The sequence below is a fragment of the Equus quagga genome, chromosome 5 (assembly GCF_021613505.1).
Source record: "Equus quagga isolate Etosha38 chromosome 5, UCLA_HA_Equagga_1.0, whole genome shotgun sequence".
NCBI lineage: Eukaryota > Metazoa > Chordata > Mammalia > Perissodactyla > Equidae > Equus > Equus quagga.
The window spans coordinates 5602119-5619987 of record NC_060271.1 but is presented as its reverse complement, the minus strand read 5'-3'; the positions used below and the strand labels follow the sequence as shown (position 1 = coordinate 5619987).

The 17869-nt window shown below is 49.1% G+C and overlaps 2 protein-coding genes across 2 annotated transcripts in view; both read left to right on the top strand.

The window, feature by feature from the left end:
- Nucleotides 1–17869, top strand: part of LOC124239186 (type I iodothyronine deiodinase-like) — a 43137-nt gene that overhangs the window by 21139 nt on the left and 4129 nt on the right. The window contains exon 4 of the mRNA XM_046660652.1: nucleotides 13439–13582. Within this exon, the coding sequence (XP_046516608.1) occupies nucleotides 13439–13582 (144 nt within the window). The remainder of the gene's footprint in view (nucleotides 1–13438; nucleotides 13583–17869) is intronic.
- On the top strand, nucleotides 4783–5127 carry DIO1 (iodothyronine deiodinase 1). The gene has a single exon (XM_046662232.1). The coding sequence runs from the start codon at nucleotides 4808–4810 to the stop codon at nucleotides 5033–5035; it is 228 nt and encodes a 75-aa protein (XP_046518188.1). The 5' UTR covers nucleotides 4783–4807; the 3' UTR covers nucleotides 5036–5127.

Below are 17869 nucleotides of genomic sequence, written 5' to 3'. Positions count from 1 at the left end.
CAGCTTTTAGGTCAACCAGCAGTCATGCCCTCTCAATGATCTCCTCCAACATTCTGTCCCTCATGGCTGGTTCTTACAATCTCATCTGCAATATGCCCTGAGCAGTCAGCAAGCAGTTTTACCAGCATGAAGGTGGCTCTTTGGTGACTATCTGTCTGCACTGGAGGCAGATGCTATGGCTACAATACAAGGACATGTAAGAGAAAATACAGAGTAAGACAATGACTCCCAAAATCAGTGACAATTTTTTCCATCAGAGCCCCATGATCTGAACCACTGATTTATTAACTCCCTTAGGCTGAGGGTCAGATCACTCAGGGCATTCACTTGTGCCCTCATGTAATTTAATAAAGATGATACATTAACAGACTCATTAGGTATGAACACACAAGATTCTCTTTGGATAATGTCACAAGTGCCTCCTTGCAAGGCACTAATAATGTCCAAGTTCATCCTATTTTGGAGGACAGCTTTCCTCATTAGAGACATTTCAGTGTTCAGCAAGGACGACCTTTGTGGGTTACCACTTAAGGCTTTCTGGGTGAGTTTAGTAAGGGCTTCTATATGTGCTATGATGTCCTCCAGGCCAACAGAGGGAACAAAGATGGCAGCCAAATGATCATACCAGTGGAAAACAGAATGTGCCCACCTGGCCTTGAGGAGAGGGAGGTAAAGAAAAACCTTTCACATTATAATCAAGAACAGAAAAATGGTCTAAGATAATTTTGTCTTTCTAGCAGATGAAAGAAAATTGTTTTTGTTTAACAGTGCACTATTGACATTAAAGTTTCTTTTTCTTTGAGCAAATTAAATAGAGCTCTTTTATAGGTTAATTTTGGCAATACTCTCTGGAGGTGGAAAAACATCACATATACATAACACATACCCGTAGACATACATAAACATATACACAGACACAGAGACCCCATAGCTTTCCTTCCAAAACTTTAGCCCTTGACAAGTAATCTTATGGAGGACATGGGCTAGATTTGGGGCAAAGGAGCTTCTGTAGTAGTCAACAATAAGGTGCTGAAACAACTAGACATCCATATGTAAAAAAATGAATCTAGGCACAGACCTTACACCTTTCACAAAAATTAACTCAAAATGGATCTTAGACCCAAATTTAAAACACAAAACTGTAAAACTTGGAGATAACAAGGAAGAAAAACTAGATGATCTTGAGTTATAACACCAAGGCACAATTCACGAAAGAAAGAATTGACGTTTGACTTTATTGTAATTAAAAACTTCTGCTCCACAAAGACATGGTCGAGGGGCTGGGAAGACAAGCCACAGCCTGGGAGAAAATATTTGTAAAAGACATAGCTGATAAAGCCTATTATCTAAACTAAACAAAGAACTCTTAAAACTCACTAATAAAAAAAAGAACAATCTGGGCCTGCCCTGGTGGCCTAGTGGTTAAATTCAGTGTGCTACACTTTGGTGGCCCAGGTTCAGTGCCCACGTGAAGACCTACGCCACTTGTCTGTCCGTAGCCATGCTGGGGCACTGGCTCACGTACAGAAAGAGGAAGATTGTCAGCAGGTGTTAACTCAGGCGAATCTTCCTCAAAAAAAAAGAACAATCTGATTTTAAAATGAGCAAAAGATTGGAAAAGACACCTCATCAAAGAAGACACACAGATGGCAAATAAGTATATAAAAAGATGATCACCAGCACATGCCATTAGGGCATTGCAAACTATAGCAACCATGAGACACCTTTACCTGCTATCAGAACAGCCAAAATTCAGAACACAGACAACACCAAATGCTGGTGAGGATGTGGAACGACAGGAGCTCTCATTCACTGATGGTGGGAGTGCAAAATGGCACAGCCATTTTAGAGGAACAGTTTGGTAGTTTCTTGCAAAGCTAACTATACTCTTACCATAAGATCCTACAATTGTGCTTCCTTGGTTTTTTCCTAAATGGCCTGAAAACTTATGTTTGCGTAAAAACCCGCACACAGATGTTTGCGCTGCTATAACAGAATACGATAGACTAAGTGGATTATAAACAACAGAAATTTATTTCTCACAATTTTGAAGGTTTTGGAGTCCAAGATCAAGGTGCCAGCAGATTTGGTGTCTAGAGAGGACCTACTTCCTGGTTCCAGGTAGCCATCTCCTTGTTGTGTCCTCACATAGTAGAAGGGGCAAGGGAGTTTGCTGGGGTCTCTCTTTTTCTTTTGTTTCATTTTTGGGGAAGATTAGCCCTGAGCAAACATCTGCTGCCAATCCTCCCCTTTTTGCTGAGGAAGACTGGCCCTGAGCCAACATCCATGCCCATCTTCCTCCACTTTATATGCGGGACACCTACCACAGCATGGCTTGCCAAGCGGTGCCATGTCTGCACTGGGGATCTGAACCGGCGAACCCCGGGATGCCGAAGCAGAATGTGCAAACTTAACCGCTGCGCCACTGGGCTGGCTCCTGGGGTCTCTCTTATAAAGGCATTAACCCCATTCATTAGCGCTCCACTCCAGTTACCTAATCACCTCACAAAGGCCCCACCTCCAAATACCATCACATTGGGAACTGAGTTTCAACATATGAATTTTAGGAGGACACAAACATTCAGTCTATAGAAACAGCTTTATTCATAATTGTCAAAATCTGGAAGCAACCAAAATGTCCTTCAGTAGGTGAATAGATAAATAAACTGTAGCACCTCCAGACAGCAGAGTATTATTCGGTGCTAAAAAGAAATAAGCTATCAAGTCATGAAAAGATACGGAGGTTTCTTGGATGCATATTACTAAGTGAAAGAAGCCCAGCTGAAAATCTCTGTAAGTCCATCTGTATGAGTCCGTCTGTATGACATTCTGGAAAAGGCAAAACCGTGGAAACAGTAGAAAGAGTAATGGTTGCCAGAGGTCAGGGGAAGGGCGGGATGGATTGGAGGACCACAGAGGCCTTGAGGGCAGCAAAACTATTCTTTATGATGCCAGCACGGTGGATACACACCTAGAGATCTTTCAAACCCCACAGACTGTACAACACCAAGAGTGGACTCCAGCATAAGCTACGGATATTGGGTGATAACGATTTCTTAATATAGCTTCATCAATTGCTACAAATGCAGCACTCTGATGGGACAGGAATAGTGGGGGAGGCTGTGCATGTGTCGGTGCAGGGGATACATGGGAACTCCTGTACTTTCTGCTTAATTTTGCTGTGAACCTAAACCTACTCAAAAAAATACAGTCTATTTGAAACAAACGACCACAATCAACAACAAAAACAAGTGCAACCCCAGCTGTAGGATTGCTTTGTACACGGCAAAACGCTCTATGCACATGAGGGGTTTGTTACTGCCCGAAGCGGCACGTGCTGGACTTTGTGGCACAGCACGTGGCATTTACAGTAAGATGTTCAGAAACAGAACGTCTCTTGCAGCTTTCTCTCCTTCTCTAAATCAAGTTAGAGAGCTGGAGGCTAAGGCTGACAGCTTTGTGGAGGGGGCAGCCAGCTGTCACACATTCTCCCTCTGCCCTGACACGCAGGTGTCCAAATGCCTCAGGGAGAGTAAACTTAAAGTTTGTGAGCGAACTCCTTAGCAATTAATTAACAGCAGAACCGGCCTTAGGCCACTTCCCTCTCTGGGTCTCAGTTTCCTTGCTTAAAAAAGAAAGTGGTTTCAGATGTTTTCTAAAACATTTGCCAGCTCTGAGCTTCTAGGATTCTTCTTTCATTTTCTCCACTAAGCCACGCTCTCTCTGGCTCCCAGGCCTTTGGGCATGCGACAGCTTCCACCAGGACTTACCTGGTTTATTGCTTGCTGTTCTGTCTTTCTGGTTGCAGCATAGACGTCGCTTCCTTGGGAAGTCTGCTTGACCTCTCTAAACAGAATGAGCTGTCCCTTCTCCAGGCTCCCCCACCCACCCCCCATCTCTGCCCTTAGACACTAAGTGATCATTTTCTGTCTCCTTGTCTCTTCCCCGCTCTAGACCACCACCCCTGAGAGCAGAGGGAGCGTGGTATTTATCACTCTGCCGCAGATGCCCTTGGGGATGGTCCCGGCTCTGTCCCTGCCTGGGGAGCTTCCAGACCCAAGTCCTCTGGGGAGGGCTGTGCCTCCAGAAACGCTCAACCACCAGCTAGAAGCTGTGAGTGGGAGAAACATCTTTCATTAGTAAGAGGACAATTTACATTATTAAAAGAATAATTAACAGTAGAGCTCACTCATTTGCAACAGAGCCTTTCCAAAGGACCGCAGAATCCCTGTAAGTGTAACCATTTTGAGTATTTGTCTTAAAAAATTTATCAGAGGGAGAATTTAAGATCTGAACTCTCCCCATCCAAGAATCTCTCAAAGGTTAAGACGAAGAATCAGAAACACTAACAATTAGAACAGACCTCTGAGGGGCCGGCCCAGTGGCACAGCAGTTAAGTTCACACGTTCCACTTTGGTGGCCCTGGGTTCGCCGGTTCGGGTCCTGGTGCAGACATGGCACCGCTTGGCAAGCCATGCTGTGGCAGGCGTCCCGCATATAAAGTGGAGGAAGATGGGCACGGATGTGAGCTCAGGGCAGCCTTCCTCAGCAAAAAGAGGAGGATTGGCAGCAGATATTAGCTCAGGGCTAATCTTCCTCAAAAAAAAAAAAAAAAAAGGACAGACCTTTGAGCACCTGGTTTGGAATTTTCCAGTCCACGACAGGAAGGCAAACACCTTCTGTCCTGACCCCTTCCTGCTGTCCTGGGTTGGCTACTCCCACCCTGCACCTTTGTCCAGCTCCGCCCAGTGTCACCCGGCTGTGGCCTCTGCCCCTCAGCCTCAAAGCCAGCTCTGGCTGTGCCAACATGGGGCTGCCCCGGGCAGGGCTGTGGCTGAAAAGGCTCTGGGTGCTCCTGCAGGTGGCCCTGCAAGTGGCCGTGGGCAAAGTGCTGCTGACACTGTTTCCTGACAGAGTCAAGCAGCACATCGTGGCCATGAACCAGAAGAACCCTCACTTCTCCTACGACAACTGGGTCCCGACCCTCTACAGCACCCAGTATTTCTGGTTTGTCCTGAAGGTCCATTGGCAGTGACTAGAGGACACGACTAAGAGAGGGGGTCTGGCCCCAAACAGCCCCGTGGTCCGCCTCTCAGGACAGAGGTGCAACATTTGGGACTTCATGCAAGGTAAGGAGGCTGACGCAAGCTTGGGGGTGCTTGGAATGGGGGGGCTCCTGGGGGTTGGGGGAGTGGGTGGGAAAGCCCTGAATTCTTCTTCTACTGCTCCAGCTGCTCCTCTTTCGCTTTCTTGTCCTCTTCTCACCTCCTGAAATTAGGACTTCTCCTGGACTCTGTTTTTCTAAGAGGCATCACCACCTTCCCAGCACTCAAACCACCAACCAGCACCCTGGCCTTCGCTCCTTTAGCGCAGTCCTACCGCCGTCGCTCTGCCTGGGATGCGCTTCACTCCCTCTTTGCCCGGTCAACCCCCGGTCAGCCTTCAGACTTCTGCTCCGTGACACTTCCTGCAACCAGCCAACCCCAACTCTCCTGGACTAGGCTACCCGCTCTTATGTGCTTAACATCCTAAACTTTTCTTTATTACACCCATCCCGGTTTGTAATTGTGTCTGGGCATTTGATTAACGTCTGTCCCTGTCTCAGGCCTGTAAGCTCCGTGCAGCTGGAGACCATTGCTGTAAGCCACTGCTGCGCCCCTGTGGCTGCTGGCTCAGGAAATACTGGTTGAAGAGCTCTCTCTCTATATATATTTTCCAGGCAAACCAGTTCTATTTATTTGGGATCTTAGACCTGTCAGATTAGTTTTCTTTTTTTGTCCTCACGACTGCTCTTCCTGCCAGGACTTCCTTCTCTGCCTCTCTCCCTCTTTTCCCACCCACCTTGTGAATGGCTACCAGAACACCCTTCCACAAGCACACCCCCGGCCGCAAGCACACCTTGGCTCAGCAACCTTCAGTAGCCCCCCTCTGCATTAGGGGTGAAGCCCTGGCTCAGCCTAGAGCTCAAGGGCCCAGCCTGGGCTAACTCCAGCTTTTCTTCCCAATTTCACCTGCAGGCTCCCCGCATGCTCGTTACCTCCAGACAGACTGTTGAGCCTCGTCTGTACCTTGGGCTGTCCCTTCTCTGCCTTTGCCGAGGTTCTTGGCCCTTCCCCTCCATCGCCAACAGTTGAAATCCCCCTCGTCATCAGAGTCCTGCTCTCCTGCCTCCCCCTCCACGAGGCCATCTCAGATGCCTACAGCCAGGCACGCTTTCTCTCCCTTCCAGACTCGTGCCTCTGTGTCTGCACCTCTCCCAGGACACTGATTCTTTGTATCTAGCATCTGGCTGCCTAAGCACAAGTGTTTTCTTCCTGCCTGGTGGGGAGCCTCACGACAGGGCTGTCTGACTCATCTTTGAATTCCCAGGAACTAGACACAGCAGCTAGAGCAGAGGACGTCCCGGAGGCGGCTGGCTAATCTAGTGTTTTTCAAAGCGTCTTCTTTGGAACCCAAATCCCATAGATGGCTTTACTACATGGAGTTCCCTGATCCAAGTAGTTTGGGAAATGCTGCATGCTATGCCCTCCTCCTGGAAATTCGTAGTACGCTTGAACACATGAAAGGCTCTGAGAAGCTCTGAAGCTTAAACACAAACAAACGAAACTTGAAACCACCTTAACGCAGCACTGACAATCTTTCCTAACACACGCACACAACTCCCCACTCTCCACCGGAGGAAATGCCTGTCATCACCATACTGGTTCCAAAGAACGCCCTTTGGGAAACTAACCCCAAATCCACTCCTCTCATTTTAGAGGGGAAATGGAGAACACTGAGAGCAAAGGTAGCAGAGCCAGTTAGTGACCCAGTCAGACCCAGAATCAGGGCTGCTTGTTTTTCCAGTGCACCTCAACACACACTGTGAGCAGCGCTCGTGTGCCAGGCCCTCAGCCAGACGCCGGGGCCTCAGCCTTAGGTCAGAGTTTGCTCCTTTGCTCAAGGAGTTCATGGTTCTCCAGAACAGAAGGATGAGAGAAACAAATCCGTCCAGTTCCCTGAGATGGGGAGGCTGTAAAGGGATGAACAAGCCTGCAGGGCTTGGAAGGCTTCCTGGAGGAGGTGACTTTGGAACTAGGCCTTGAAGAATGAGTAAGCTTTTTGTAGCTTGAGAAGAGAAGAGGGAAAAGTGTTTCAAACAGAGGGAAGGGAAGAGTTTTCTGCTCATGATTCTAAACCACAGTGCACAAATGACCTCTATTTACTCAACAAACTTTCACTAAGTGACCACTGATCATCAGAGCAATGAGAATAACAGCTAACTCTTATTGTGCTTCTACTACGAGCCAAGCACTGTGATGGACCAGGCCAGTTTGCTGACCATCAATCATCTGGCGATCAGTTCCATGAACGCCAACTTACCTCATGGCCAATTCACAGAACTTACTTGCTTCTGTTAACCGTTTACTTACAGAGCCAGCTTACATTTTAACGATATTCTATGGTCTCTGCTCCCTGCTGTTGTACCTGAGAGAGCAAATGGAGAGAGGAGACAGGGACAAAAGAAAACTCTATTTATAAAACAGAGTGGGCTCTCAGCACATTGACCCCGAGCCCCTGAAATAATAGGTGCAGCAGTCAGCACAAGGGGTCTCTGCCCTGGGAGATCTCATAACTCCGAGAGGGAGAGGATGTCATGGGAGACAGAACCGGAGGGTTCTGGAAGAAGGTGGGTAGGGTGGGGAGGGGGTCACGGGAAGTCTTCCTGGAGAAGAGGATGGTGAGCCGATTGTCTGGGGACTGAAGCCTTGGGGTGGGTGAGGAAGAGGGGAGTGGGGGGCAGAGCAGGGCAGAGGGGAGGAGCAGCAGAGGCCCGAGACATGGAAGAACGTTGGTCCGTCTGGCAGCAGTGGGGTGTGAGAGGCGTGAAAGGGCGAGGACGAGGCTGGAGGTACCATCAGGGACCAGAGCTTGGGGACCTTATATGTCTTACTGAAGAGGGTAGCCTTGGTCCTGAAGGCATTGTGAGTTCCGGGGGGCTTTTAGGCAGGGAGTAAACGTGGTCAGATCTGCTGGTTAGAAAGGCAGCCTGTAATTGCTTTGGAAACCCACCAGACCACTACAAGCTTTAGGAATAAATCTGAGCTCATTGTAGAGCCACAGACTGGAAGGTCTGGAAGCCTCTCTAAAGATAATCTAAAGCGTCTCTTTCATTTTTCAGATGCAAAGGCCCAGAGATAAACGACTTGCTCAGAGTCAAACAGAGTTGTTGTAGAGTCCGAACTAGAACTTGAGCCTTCTGACTCTCAGCTAGTGTACTTTCTGTCATTGAATAAGACAACAGGGGCTCAGAGAAGCTCTCAGCCACCTCCTATCCTCTGCATGTGCGCACACATGCACACACGTGGCACACGTGACATACGCACGCTCTTGGACACACATGCAGAGCAAAACATTGATTAACTGGCATGTTGTGGCAGAAAGCAAGTCTGGATAATTTATTTTCTGAGTACCTGGCAGTTTATCTGGAACAATTTATTTCAGCCCCTGTTTAAAATCTTCTAAAATCTCTCCAATTGTACAAGAAGTGTCATTTAGTAACTATAAATGGGCTTTCTCTGCTGAGAGAGCCTGGAATGGGGGTTAATTTACTGGCTTGGGGGTCATGATGGTGGGTTCGAGTCCAGCACACGACAGAGCTGTTTTCCCATTTATACAGACGAGCTGGACTTGACGGTCCTCGCCTGCCATTCTTGCAATGGTGTTCTCTGCACCACGGCCTGTGGACACGGGCAGGGTGCCAGCCCTTAGCACAGCAACCCCCTGGCACCCATCCTTCCTCCCTCTGCTACCAGGAAAGCAGGGAGCTAAGTTTAAACATTGCCCTCAATACTGATCTCTGCGCCCAGCCACAATACAAACAAGCAAACAAATCGCCCTGTTTTTTCCAGGGTCCCAATCAGCAGGCATTGAAATTTTTTATCTAATTAAAAACAAAATTCCAGATAGCTAATACTTGGTGCTGGTCCCAACCTTACGTCTCCTGGGTTCTGATCTGAAGCATGACTCCCTGGGGTCATGGGAGGCCAATGGTCAGCCACTTGTTCACGACTGGCCTCTGATCCTCCCCTGCTGAGGCCTGGGCAACCCTGTCACATGCATAAGGACTCATTGTGCAGTCAACCATCAGTGACTGAGGCTCACTCAATGCCTCCTGGGGTCCCCTATGAGAAACTCTGTGAGCCAAGGACAAGGAGAGCTTTGTGTCTCCAGAGGAATTGGCCTACTTCTCCTCATGTACTGAAAAATGAGGAATACACAACCAGTCACATTTCTCCTTTTACTTGGCCACCTGGAAACTCAGAGTCAAATATTAGCTCAGTTATAACAAGTGCCTGGAACCTTAAGGGCTGTTTCTTTGTGTTCTACTTTTCCCTCCTGTTCTATGCCTCCCAGAGGGGCACAATTTTTTTAAAAATTCTGTGTAATATTTTACTACAGTCATGCTACACATAAGGACGTTTCAGGGGCCGGCCCACTGGCATAGCGGTTAAGTTCGTGCGCTCCGTTTTGGCGGCCTGGGGTTCGCCGGTTCGGATTCCAGGCGCGGACCTACGCATCACTTATCAAGTCAAGCTGTGGCAAGTGTCCCACATATAGAGGAAGATGGGCACAGATGTTAGCTCAGGGCCAATCTTCCTCAGCAAAAAGAGGAAGATTGGCAGCAGATGTTAGCTCAGGGCCAATCTTCCTCAGCAAAAAGAGGAAGATTGGCAGCAGAAGTTAGCTCAGGGCCAATCTTCCAAAACAAAAAAAGGACATTTCAGGCAATGATGGACCGCATATATGATGGTGGTCCCATAAAATTAGTACCAGGTAGCCTAGGTGTGTAGCAGGCTTCTACTATCTAGGTTTGTGTAAATGCACTCTATGATGTTGCCACAATGATGAAATTGCCTAACGGTGCATTTCTCAGAACGTTTTCCCATGGTTAAGCGATGCATGATTAAATGTGTACAAGCTGTTTCAAATCCTTTGCAGAACAAGATGAGGGAACAACTAACCAAATAAACCACAAGCGAGTTAAGATGCCCTCTACGCCCCATCCATCAAGTCCTATCAATTCCTCCTTCTCCCCTTCTCCACTGCCCCACACTAGCCCAGGCTCCTGTTTTCTCTCATGTGGATTTCTCCGACGGCCCCTAACTCCACCCCCACTTCCATTCTCACCCTCAGTCCTTTCTCCACAGAGTAGCCAGAGTCATCTTCAAGTGTGAATCTGCTCATTTCTCATTACACAGCCTCCTGGAGCAGTCAGGGCTCTGACTTGCAAGTAACAGAAACTTGCTCTGGTTTTCTTAGTCACACACACACATACATATGCAAAGGAACGTATTGGAAAGATGTTGTGGGCTCCCCAGAATCAACTGCAGCTAAATCACCATGCCTGAACCGTCTTTTAGCATCAACTGTTGGGCCTGGATGCTGCTCTCACGGTGGTTGTCATAGAAACCCATCAGCACTATAGGACTCCACCATCTCTGACAAGAGCACTACCACTGGCCTGTAGGTGAATTCTACCATCTCAATGACTCCAGAATCAAATATCTATGTGCGAGGGACCAATTGGCTCAGCCTGGGTCACTGCTTGTGCTGGCTTCTGGGGGCAGAGCACTGATGTGGCCCCTGTGTCCTTCACAGAGTGAGGCTGGGCACAATCTCCCGTGAATAGTACACAAAATAGGGAATTCCAAGTGGGAAGGAGGATTAAGAGCTGAGCAGCCAAATTGCAACAAATATCCACCATCCTTGCTTTATATCTCTGTGATATCCCATTGTTCCTAGAATAAAATCCAGATTCTTCTCCAAGGTGTAGGAGAGCCTACCAGCTCTTGAGGTGGCCCACGCCTCCCTCTCCAACCGCATCTCTCATTACCACCCACGTCCCGGCCACGCTCCAGTCACAGTGGCCTCACAGGTCCTTGAACACGCCAAGTCTGTCCCTACTCGGGGCCTTTGTACATCAAGCCCCTTTGGCTGGAATGCCTTCTCTTCCTTTGCCCACGGCTGGCTCATTCCTACCCTTCGTTTCTCAGGTTAAATGGCATCTCCTCGGAGCCCTTCCTCGATTGACCAGTCTAAAGCAGGTCACTCCTTTATAGCGTCTTTCATAACTCTGCCCACAACTTGAAATTACCTCATTTAGCTGTTTACTTTTTAAAAATTTCTGTTTATTTATTTCTTTTTAAAGATTGGCACCTGAGCTAACATCTGTAGCCAATCTTCTTTTTTTTTTTTTCTTCTTTTCGCAAAGTCCCCTAGTACGTAGTTGTATATTCCAGTTATAGGTCCTTCTAGTTGTGGCATGTGGGACACCGCCTCAGCATGGCCTGATGAGCGGTGCCATGTCCGTGTCCAGGATCCAAACTGGCAAAACCCTGGGCCGCCAAAGTGGAGCACAGGAACTTGACCACTCCACCACGGGGCCGGGCCCATTGTTTGCTTGTCTTTTGCCTGTCTCCCCATTAAACAGATCTCAAATTGTGAGCAGGCAGAGACCTACTGGTCTTGCTCTCTGTTGAGTCCCCAGCGTGTGGCCCAGAGCCTTGCACATTGAAAGTGGTGAATAAATGCTTGTAGATGGAATGAGGGTGTGCTCAGTGTTGGGGACATGAGGGTGAAGGAGGGACAGGCCCTGCCCTCAAGGGGCAGTGAGCAGCCTGGGGATACAGACACCTAAACAGTCTGTGTCACAGCACAGGAGCTGCCGTGCCCTAATAGACACGAGGTAAGGGCTCAATACTGTCGGCTCTGGCCATAAGTGACCACAGGGCGCTGGCTGTCCCCAGAGTTACCCCCAGTCTAGGCTGGGGGAGTTACACAAGGGTCCCTCCAAGGGCTGGCTTCACGAGCGTGTGACCAATGAATCACACAGGGTCCCACATTCAGAAGGACCCTTTCTTGGGGTTTAATGCTCTGAAGTGGCTGACTTGAAATCTTCAATAATTTTGTCTTTGGATTTGCATTTTGTAAGTGAAGACTGACGGGACAATGGAACATTGTCCTGGGGACTTGGAGCCTTGGCTCATGCAGGATCCTGCCTCCCACAGCCTCCCTGCTCCCCTGGGACAAGTCCTCCAAGGCCCACTCTTCCACCCTTGATGCTGGGCTTCTCCAACCCCCTTCCTGATCCCACCAGTGACTGCTGCCACCTTCTGGCCCCAGAGAGGGCCTGGACCCAGGCATGGGAGAGGTTGGGGTCAGGTGTGGGCCTCCTGCAGCATTTCATGACAGGGCATGGAGGCGGCTGTCCCCATCCTGGGTTGACAGCACCATGGTGCATTGGGCAAGTGACTGGGGGTGACTCAGCAGGAGAAGCTACTTGCCCACCCCACTCCCCCATCACGGAGCCTAGCAGGCCCCTGTATGGAGGTTGTAATATCCTGTGTGTTGGGGTGGTAGGCAGGTGGGAAGGGGAAATGTCTGGCTCAATTTCTGTGCTCCTGGCCAGGGCATGGTGTATTGGTCTGGTGGCTGGAGGGAGAGGAAAGCCGGGAGCCAGCTGCCATAGGCACACATACATATGTGCGCTGACTTTTGGGGCTCCTGGATGACTGTAAGGTGACTGCATTCACCCTATGAATATCCCTGTGCCCAGGGGAGAGTGACATTTAAAAGCAACTAAAAAGCACTATGCCAGGGCAAGAGAGAGACTGCAGGGAAAAAACTTTATATTTTAATATATTAATGGCACATTTTCCCCACTTTTTGAATAAGGGGCCCTGCATTTTCATTTTGCACTGGGCCCAGCAAATTATGTAGCCAGTCCTGCTCCCACCCTGCACTCCCCTTTGAGGAGTACCCTCCACTGACTCCCCTCCTTCGTAGCTCAGGGAGAAGAGAAGAGCTAGTAACAACAGCTTGTGTTTACCGAGCACCTGCCATGGCCCAGGCACCATTGGAAGCCCTTATCTGCACTAACTTCTTTAATCCTCATAGCAATCCTGTAAGTTAAGTGTTATAACTATGTCTAGTTGTGGATGAGGAAGCCCCTCAGATTCCTCAGAGCACTGAATTGAGCATCTAGAAGCCAGAGTGTTAATTTGAACTCCACCACTGACCTACTGTGTGACTACTGCAAGTCTATAAACCAGGAAAAAAATAACCTACCTTGCAACATATGTTAGTATCACATGAGCGAATGGAGGCATGTCTGCCTTATAAACTGCATGAAAGGGACTCTCCTTATCATTGTTTTAATCGCCAGCCAGCGACTGCAGGTAGTCCACTGAACCCACCTGATTAAAGACCCTCATTTTCAAGTAAACTGGCTCCAGCCTCTGCTAAGTCACGTCCCTAGGCTTCAGCCCCGCACTGTGCCCTGGATCCATCTTAGAAGGGAAATAAAGGTAATCGAGTTGAACGCTGGAGTGGGGATGGTGCTTGCAAAACGCTGTGTGTAGATTATTGGTTGATGGTGGTTCCATTTCTGTTTTAGGCAACAGGCCACTGGTGCTGAATTTTGGAAGTTGTACCTGACCCTCATTTCTTTTCAAATTTGACCAATTCAAGAGACTTATTGAAGACTTTAGTTCCATAGCAGACTTCCTCATCATCTACATAGAAGAAGCACACGCATCAGGTACAGAAAGATGCCCTGCCTCTCTCTCTTGCTGCCCTCTCCTTTCTCTCCCCTTCTTCCAAGCCCATTTCAAGGTGGGAGTGGGGAGGAAGAGGAGGAGAGAGGGAAAGAGGCGCTATTCTCTGAGCACCTGCCATCTTCCCGTCCCTGCGAGGGTTCGCCACCACCCACCAGCTCCGCCGCTGTGCTTTCAGACAGGCACATGGAGCGGCAAAGCTGCAGTGAGCGGGTCTGGCTGGGAGAGCATTTAACATTTTGAGTGGATAATAGAGAAGTCAAGGCAGAGGGGTTAATATGAACACAGCTACAGGGAATATAGACCTGAAATGTCACTAGTGAGATGACAGCTATGTAGCTACTGGTCAAATCCACCCTGAGACTCTCCACGTGCAAAGGGACTTGTGGTTCCCCTCGGTGAGTGGTTCCCAAGCTTTAGGGAGCATCAGAAGCATGCAGAGCCCTTGTTAAAACAGACCCCTGGACCCCGCCCCCGAGTTCCTGAGTTAAATCTGGGGTGGGGCCTGAGAATTTGCATCTCTAACAAGCTGCATGACGGTGATCCTGAAGCTGCTGGTCTGGGAACCACGCTTTGAGAACAGCTGCTCTAGGCAGCTTTTCCCTGGGGCAAGGGTCCTTTTTCAGCCACTAACAGGTGGTCACTCATCTTTATTACTTCACGGGAAATTTTGTTCCTTCAGCTTGGGAGAAAGTCCTTCCTTACAGTGGACAGACATATCCCTTCCTGAAACTTCTCCAGCTTGGTCTAAGCCCCTTGAACTTTACAAAATGGTCAGACACACCCTATCTCCCTGATTTTCACGGGGATTGAACCCATGATTTTGGCCCAACTGTCAACTCAGAGACTGAAGAAGGCTCATGCGGCTGAGTGGAACACATATAATTTACTCACTCATCTCCCCCTAAGATTCGTCTCTGTCACCCAGCACCTAGCAGAGTCCATGTCACAGAGCCAGAGCGCAGTAAAAGCTGGGTGAATGAGGGAGTGTTTCGGCCAGCGTTAACCTTGCTGGCTTATCCGTGTGTTGTAAGTGTAGAGACCAGCAAAGTTGGTCCAGCAGCACTTTCCCCAGCGTGTTCCCTCAATCCCTCATGTCAGAGCCACATGGGTGCTTGTTGAAATGCATGTTCCAGGGCCCCACCCCAGGCCCACAGCATCTTGATTTATATGCACCTTAAGATCTGAGAGCTGCTTTCAGCTTAATACTTTGTTCATTTAACTGGAAACTTTGGTCCTCATTAAGACTTTGGGACAATTTAAAATATTAGCATAGGTTGATAGGTACACAGACGTTCATTATACTGTTCTCTCTACTTTTATGTAAAATTGAAAATTCCCATAATAAAATTTAAAACAAACAACGTAGGTAACAGGAGATCAAATGCAAGCATAATGTGTCTCTTCATCAAATGCCACTTTGGGAGAGCAGCAGCCATCAGTTAAAGAAACAGAACTTGGGCACCCCCAGGCGTCTGTGGTCTCCACGGCTGGGAAGAAACGATGCCTCGATGTGAGCCCAGCTGATGCTCAGCCACAGCTGAGTGAACTGTCGCGGGCCAGCACTTCTCGAAGTTCACTGTGCACTTCAGTCCCCTGCATTCTGGCTCAGCAGGGTTGCAAAGGGGCCTGAGATTTGGCATCTCTAACCAGCTCTCCCGGTGTGTTGAGGCTGGTGGTCCAGGGACCACACTTGGAGAAAAAAGATCCTGGAGGATCCAGCTTTAATCTAAAAAGAAAAATAAAAGACAAGAGGTGTCAGATGCTCACAGAAATTGTTCCTGGTCCTGAAACCTGTCTCCTGACCCATTTCGCCAGGAACCAGGCCCAGCAGGTTTTGCTCTTTCCAGAGCATGGGGCTGTCCACCTCAAGCCACTGAGGGAAGGCTTGCTCCCCCCGGTCCTGACAAAGACCCGTTTCTCTCCTCTGTGCTTTGCCACTCCGAGCTGGGGCATTCCTTCCTCCTCCCCACCTCTCTCCCCAGGGTACTTGTTTCTGTCAATCAGACAGAGGTGGGTACAGCCTAAAACCCAGAATTAAAGTGCACGGAGCCAGTGTCCATCCATCCTAGGAGGTCTGGGGTCTGTGGCCCAAACCAGTTGGCTTCCTTTTTCCCACACACCACTTGTTTGTCCAGGTAAATTAATAAGGAGGCACGAGGTGTGGTGGGATGGACAGACTGCAGAGTTTCAGACCTGAGTGTGAGTCCTACCTTCGTCACGTGCTGGCCACATGACCTTTGGCAACTTACCTTCCACGCCTGCTTCTGTGCCAGTAACACGATGGGATGACAACGTTGACCTCACAGAGTCACTCACTGGACAGAGTTTAATGTCCCTGCTATGTGCCCAGCCCTGTGCCAAGCCTGGGGAAATGGGGATGGAAGATACACGCAGTTCCTGCCTCTGAGGAAGGCAGAGTTAAGTCGGGAGGCCAGTCACTGCTCCTCCCTGGGCCTCCATGTTCTCAGCTGCAGGATGGGGACGGGAAGCCCTGCTCGGCCTCCATAGGAAGAAGCTCCAGGGAGCTGATAGGTGGAAAGATCAACGGCCTAAACACGACACAAATACATGCTGGTGTCACTGTCATACGCAAAGTTCTGATGTCTCGAGGCAGGTAACAAATACGTTGAACCGTGGCCAGGCACATGTATCTTGGTGTGAATTTCTGCTGAGAGCTGGTTTTTTCGGGGAAGGGACTGAGCAGAGAGCTGTGCAGCGCTGAGGAGGCAGAGCCAATGCTGCTGATAGACCTAAGCAACTCTGGCCACCCTGGGAGGCAACGATTACCGTAAACCCAGCCCGTATGGCTCCGCAGGAACCCGTGACCACACTGTCTGGGTTCCAGACTGCCCACAACTGGAGCAAGTAGAAGGGCAAGGCCAGGAGCAGTTTATGGTTATTTTTTTGACGTGTGGGCCCATTAGCTAATGAATACCACCTCTTGCAGGGAGGCAGAAGGGCACCTGGCAAACGAGGCCAATTGAAAATCCCCTTCCATTTAAAGTTAAGCAGCCTTAAATGGGTTTTTTGGGGGGTGGGGGGAGGGGAGATATCTCCAGAATAAAGTAATAGAAAACCCGTGGCATAGAATGAAAACTAGGTTCTTTCCCATCTGTTATTTTGGGGCAGTCAGGCAAAAATAAACCACTATTTTTCTTTCTTTTTTTCTTTTTGAGGAAGATTAGCCCTGAGCGAACATCTGCCAATCCTCCTCTTTTTGCTGAGGAAGACTGGCCCTGAGCTAACATCCATGCCCATCTTCCTGTACTTTATATGTGGGACGCCTACCACAGCATGGCTTGCCAAGTGGTGCCCTGTCCGCACCCGGGATCCGAACTGGCGAACCCCAGGCCACCGAAGCGGAATGTGCGCACTTAACCACTGTGCCACCGCGCCAGCCCCTAAACCAGTATTTTTCGAGCGGCTACTATGAAGCAGGCAGAGTACTAGGAATTCCATAGAGTTATCTCATTTAAGCCTCACAGCCATCTGCAACGTAGGTTCTATTAACCCCATTTAACAGACAGGAAAACAGAATTTAAAGAGATTTAAAGAGCTTGCCCAATGTCACACAGCTGAGTGCATCAGGGAGGGCCTCCTGGAGATGGTGTTAAGCAGTGGTTCTCAGATGAGGGTGATTTTGTCCCCCAGGGGACATTTGGCGATGTCTGGAGACATTTTTGGTTGTCACAGATTGAAGGTGAGGGGTGCTCTGACATCTAGTGGGTGGAGGCCAGAGATGCTGCTCAACATCCTACAACACACAGAATGACCCCACAGCAAAGAAGGATCCAGCCCAAAACGTCAGCAGCACCAGCACTGAGAAGCCCTGCGTTAGAGTTGAGCTGAAAAGGACGGGTAGGATTTCAAATGTGGGAGAGATGGCAAGGGGAAAGGGCAGAGACGTCAGCATCGCTTGAGGAGGAGTCCACTTTGGCTAGATGTGGGAGCACTGGCCGCCGTGACTAGAAATGCAGGTTGGGAGAGATGGTAGGGATCAATGAACGCTATGCTAAGGAGTTGGTCCTGTAATCGGTTTCTAAGCAGAGAAAAAATATCCAATTTCCTGTTAGGGATCCTTCTCAGAGATTTTTGGGTGGTGAGTTGGACAGTAGCAAGATCAGGAGGCCGGAGGACTGCTTAGGAGGGGGTGAAGATTGGGATGAAGATCAGGGCCATTGCCGGTCTAGCAGTACTTGTCTGTGAGCTCACCCCGAGGGGCTTACCATGAGGCTGGGGGGAGGGCTAACACATCAGCGGCAGGAGCA

What these genes read in the sequence shown, in the direction of transcription:
- DIO1 (XM_046662232.1), top strand. Translation starts at nt 4,808, where the DNA reads ATGGGGCTGCCCCGGGCAGGGCTGTGGCTGAAAAGGCTCTGGGTGCTC.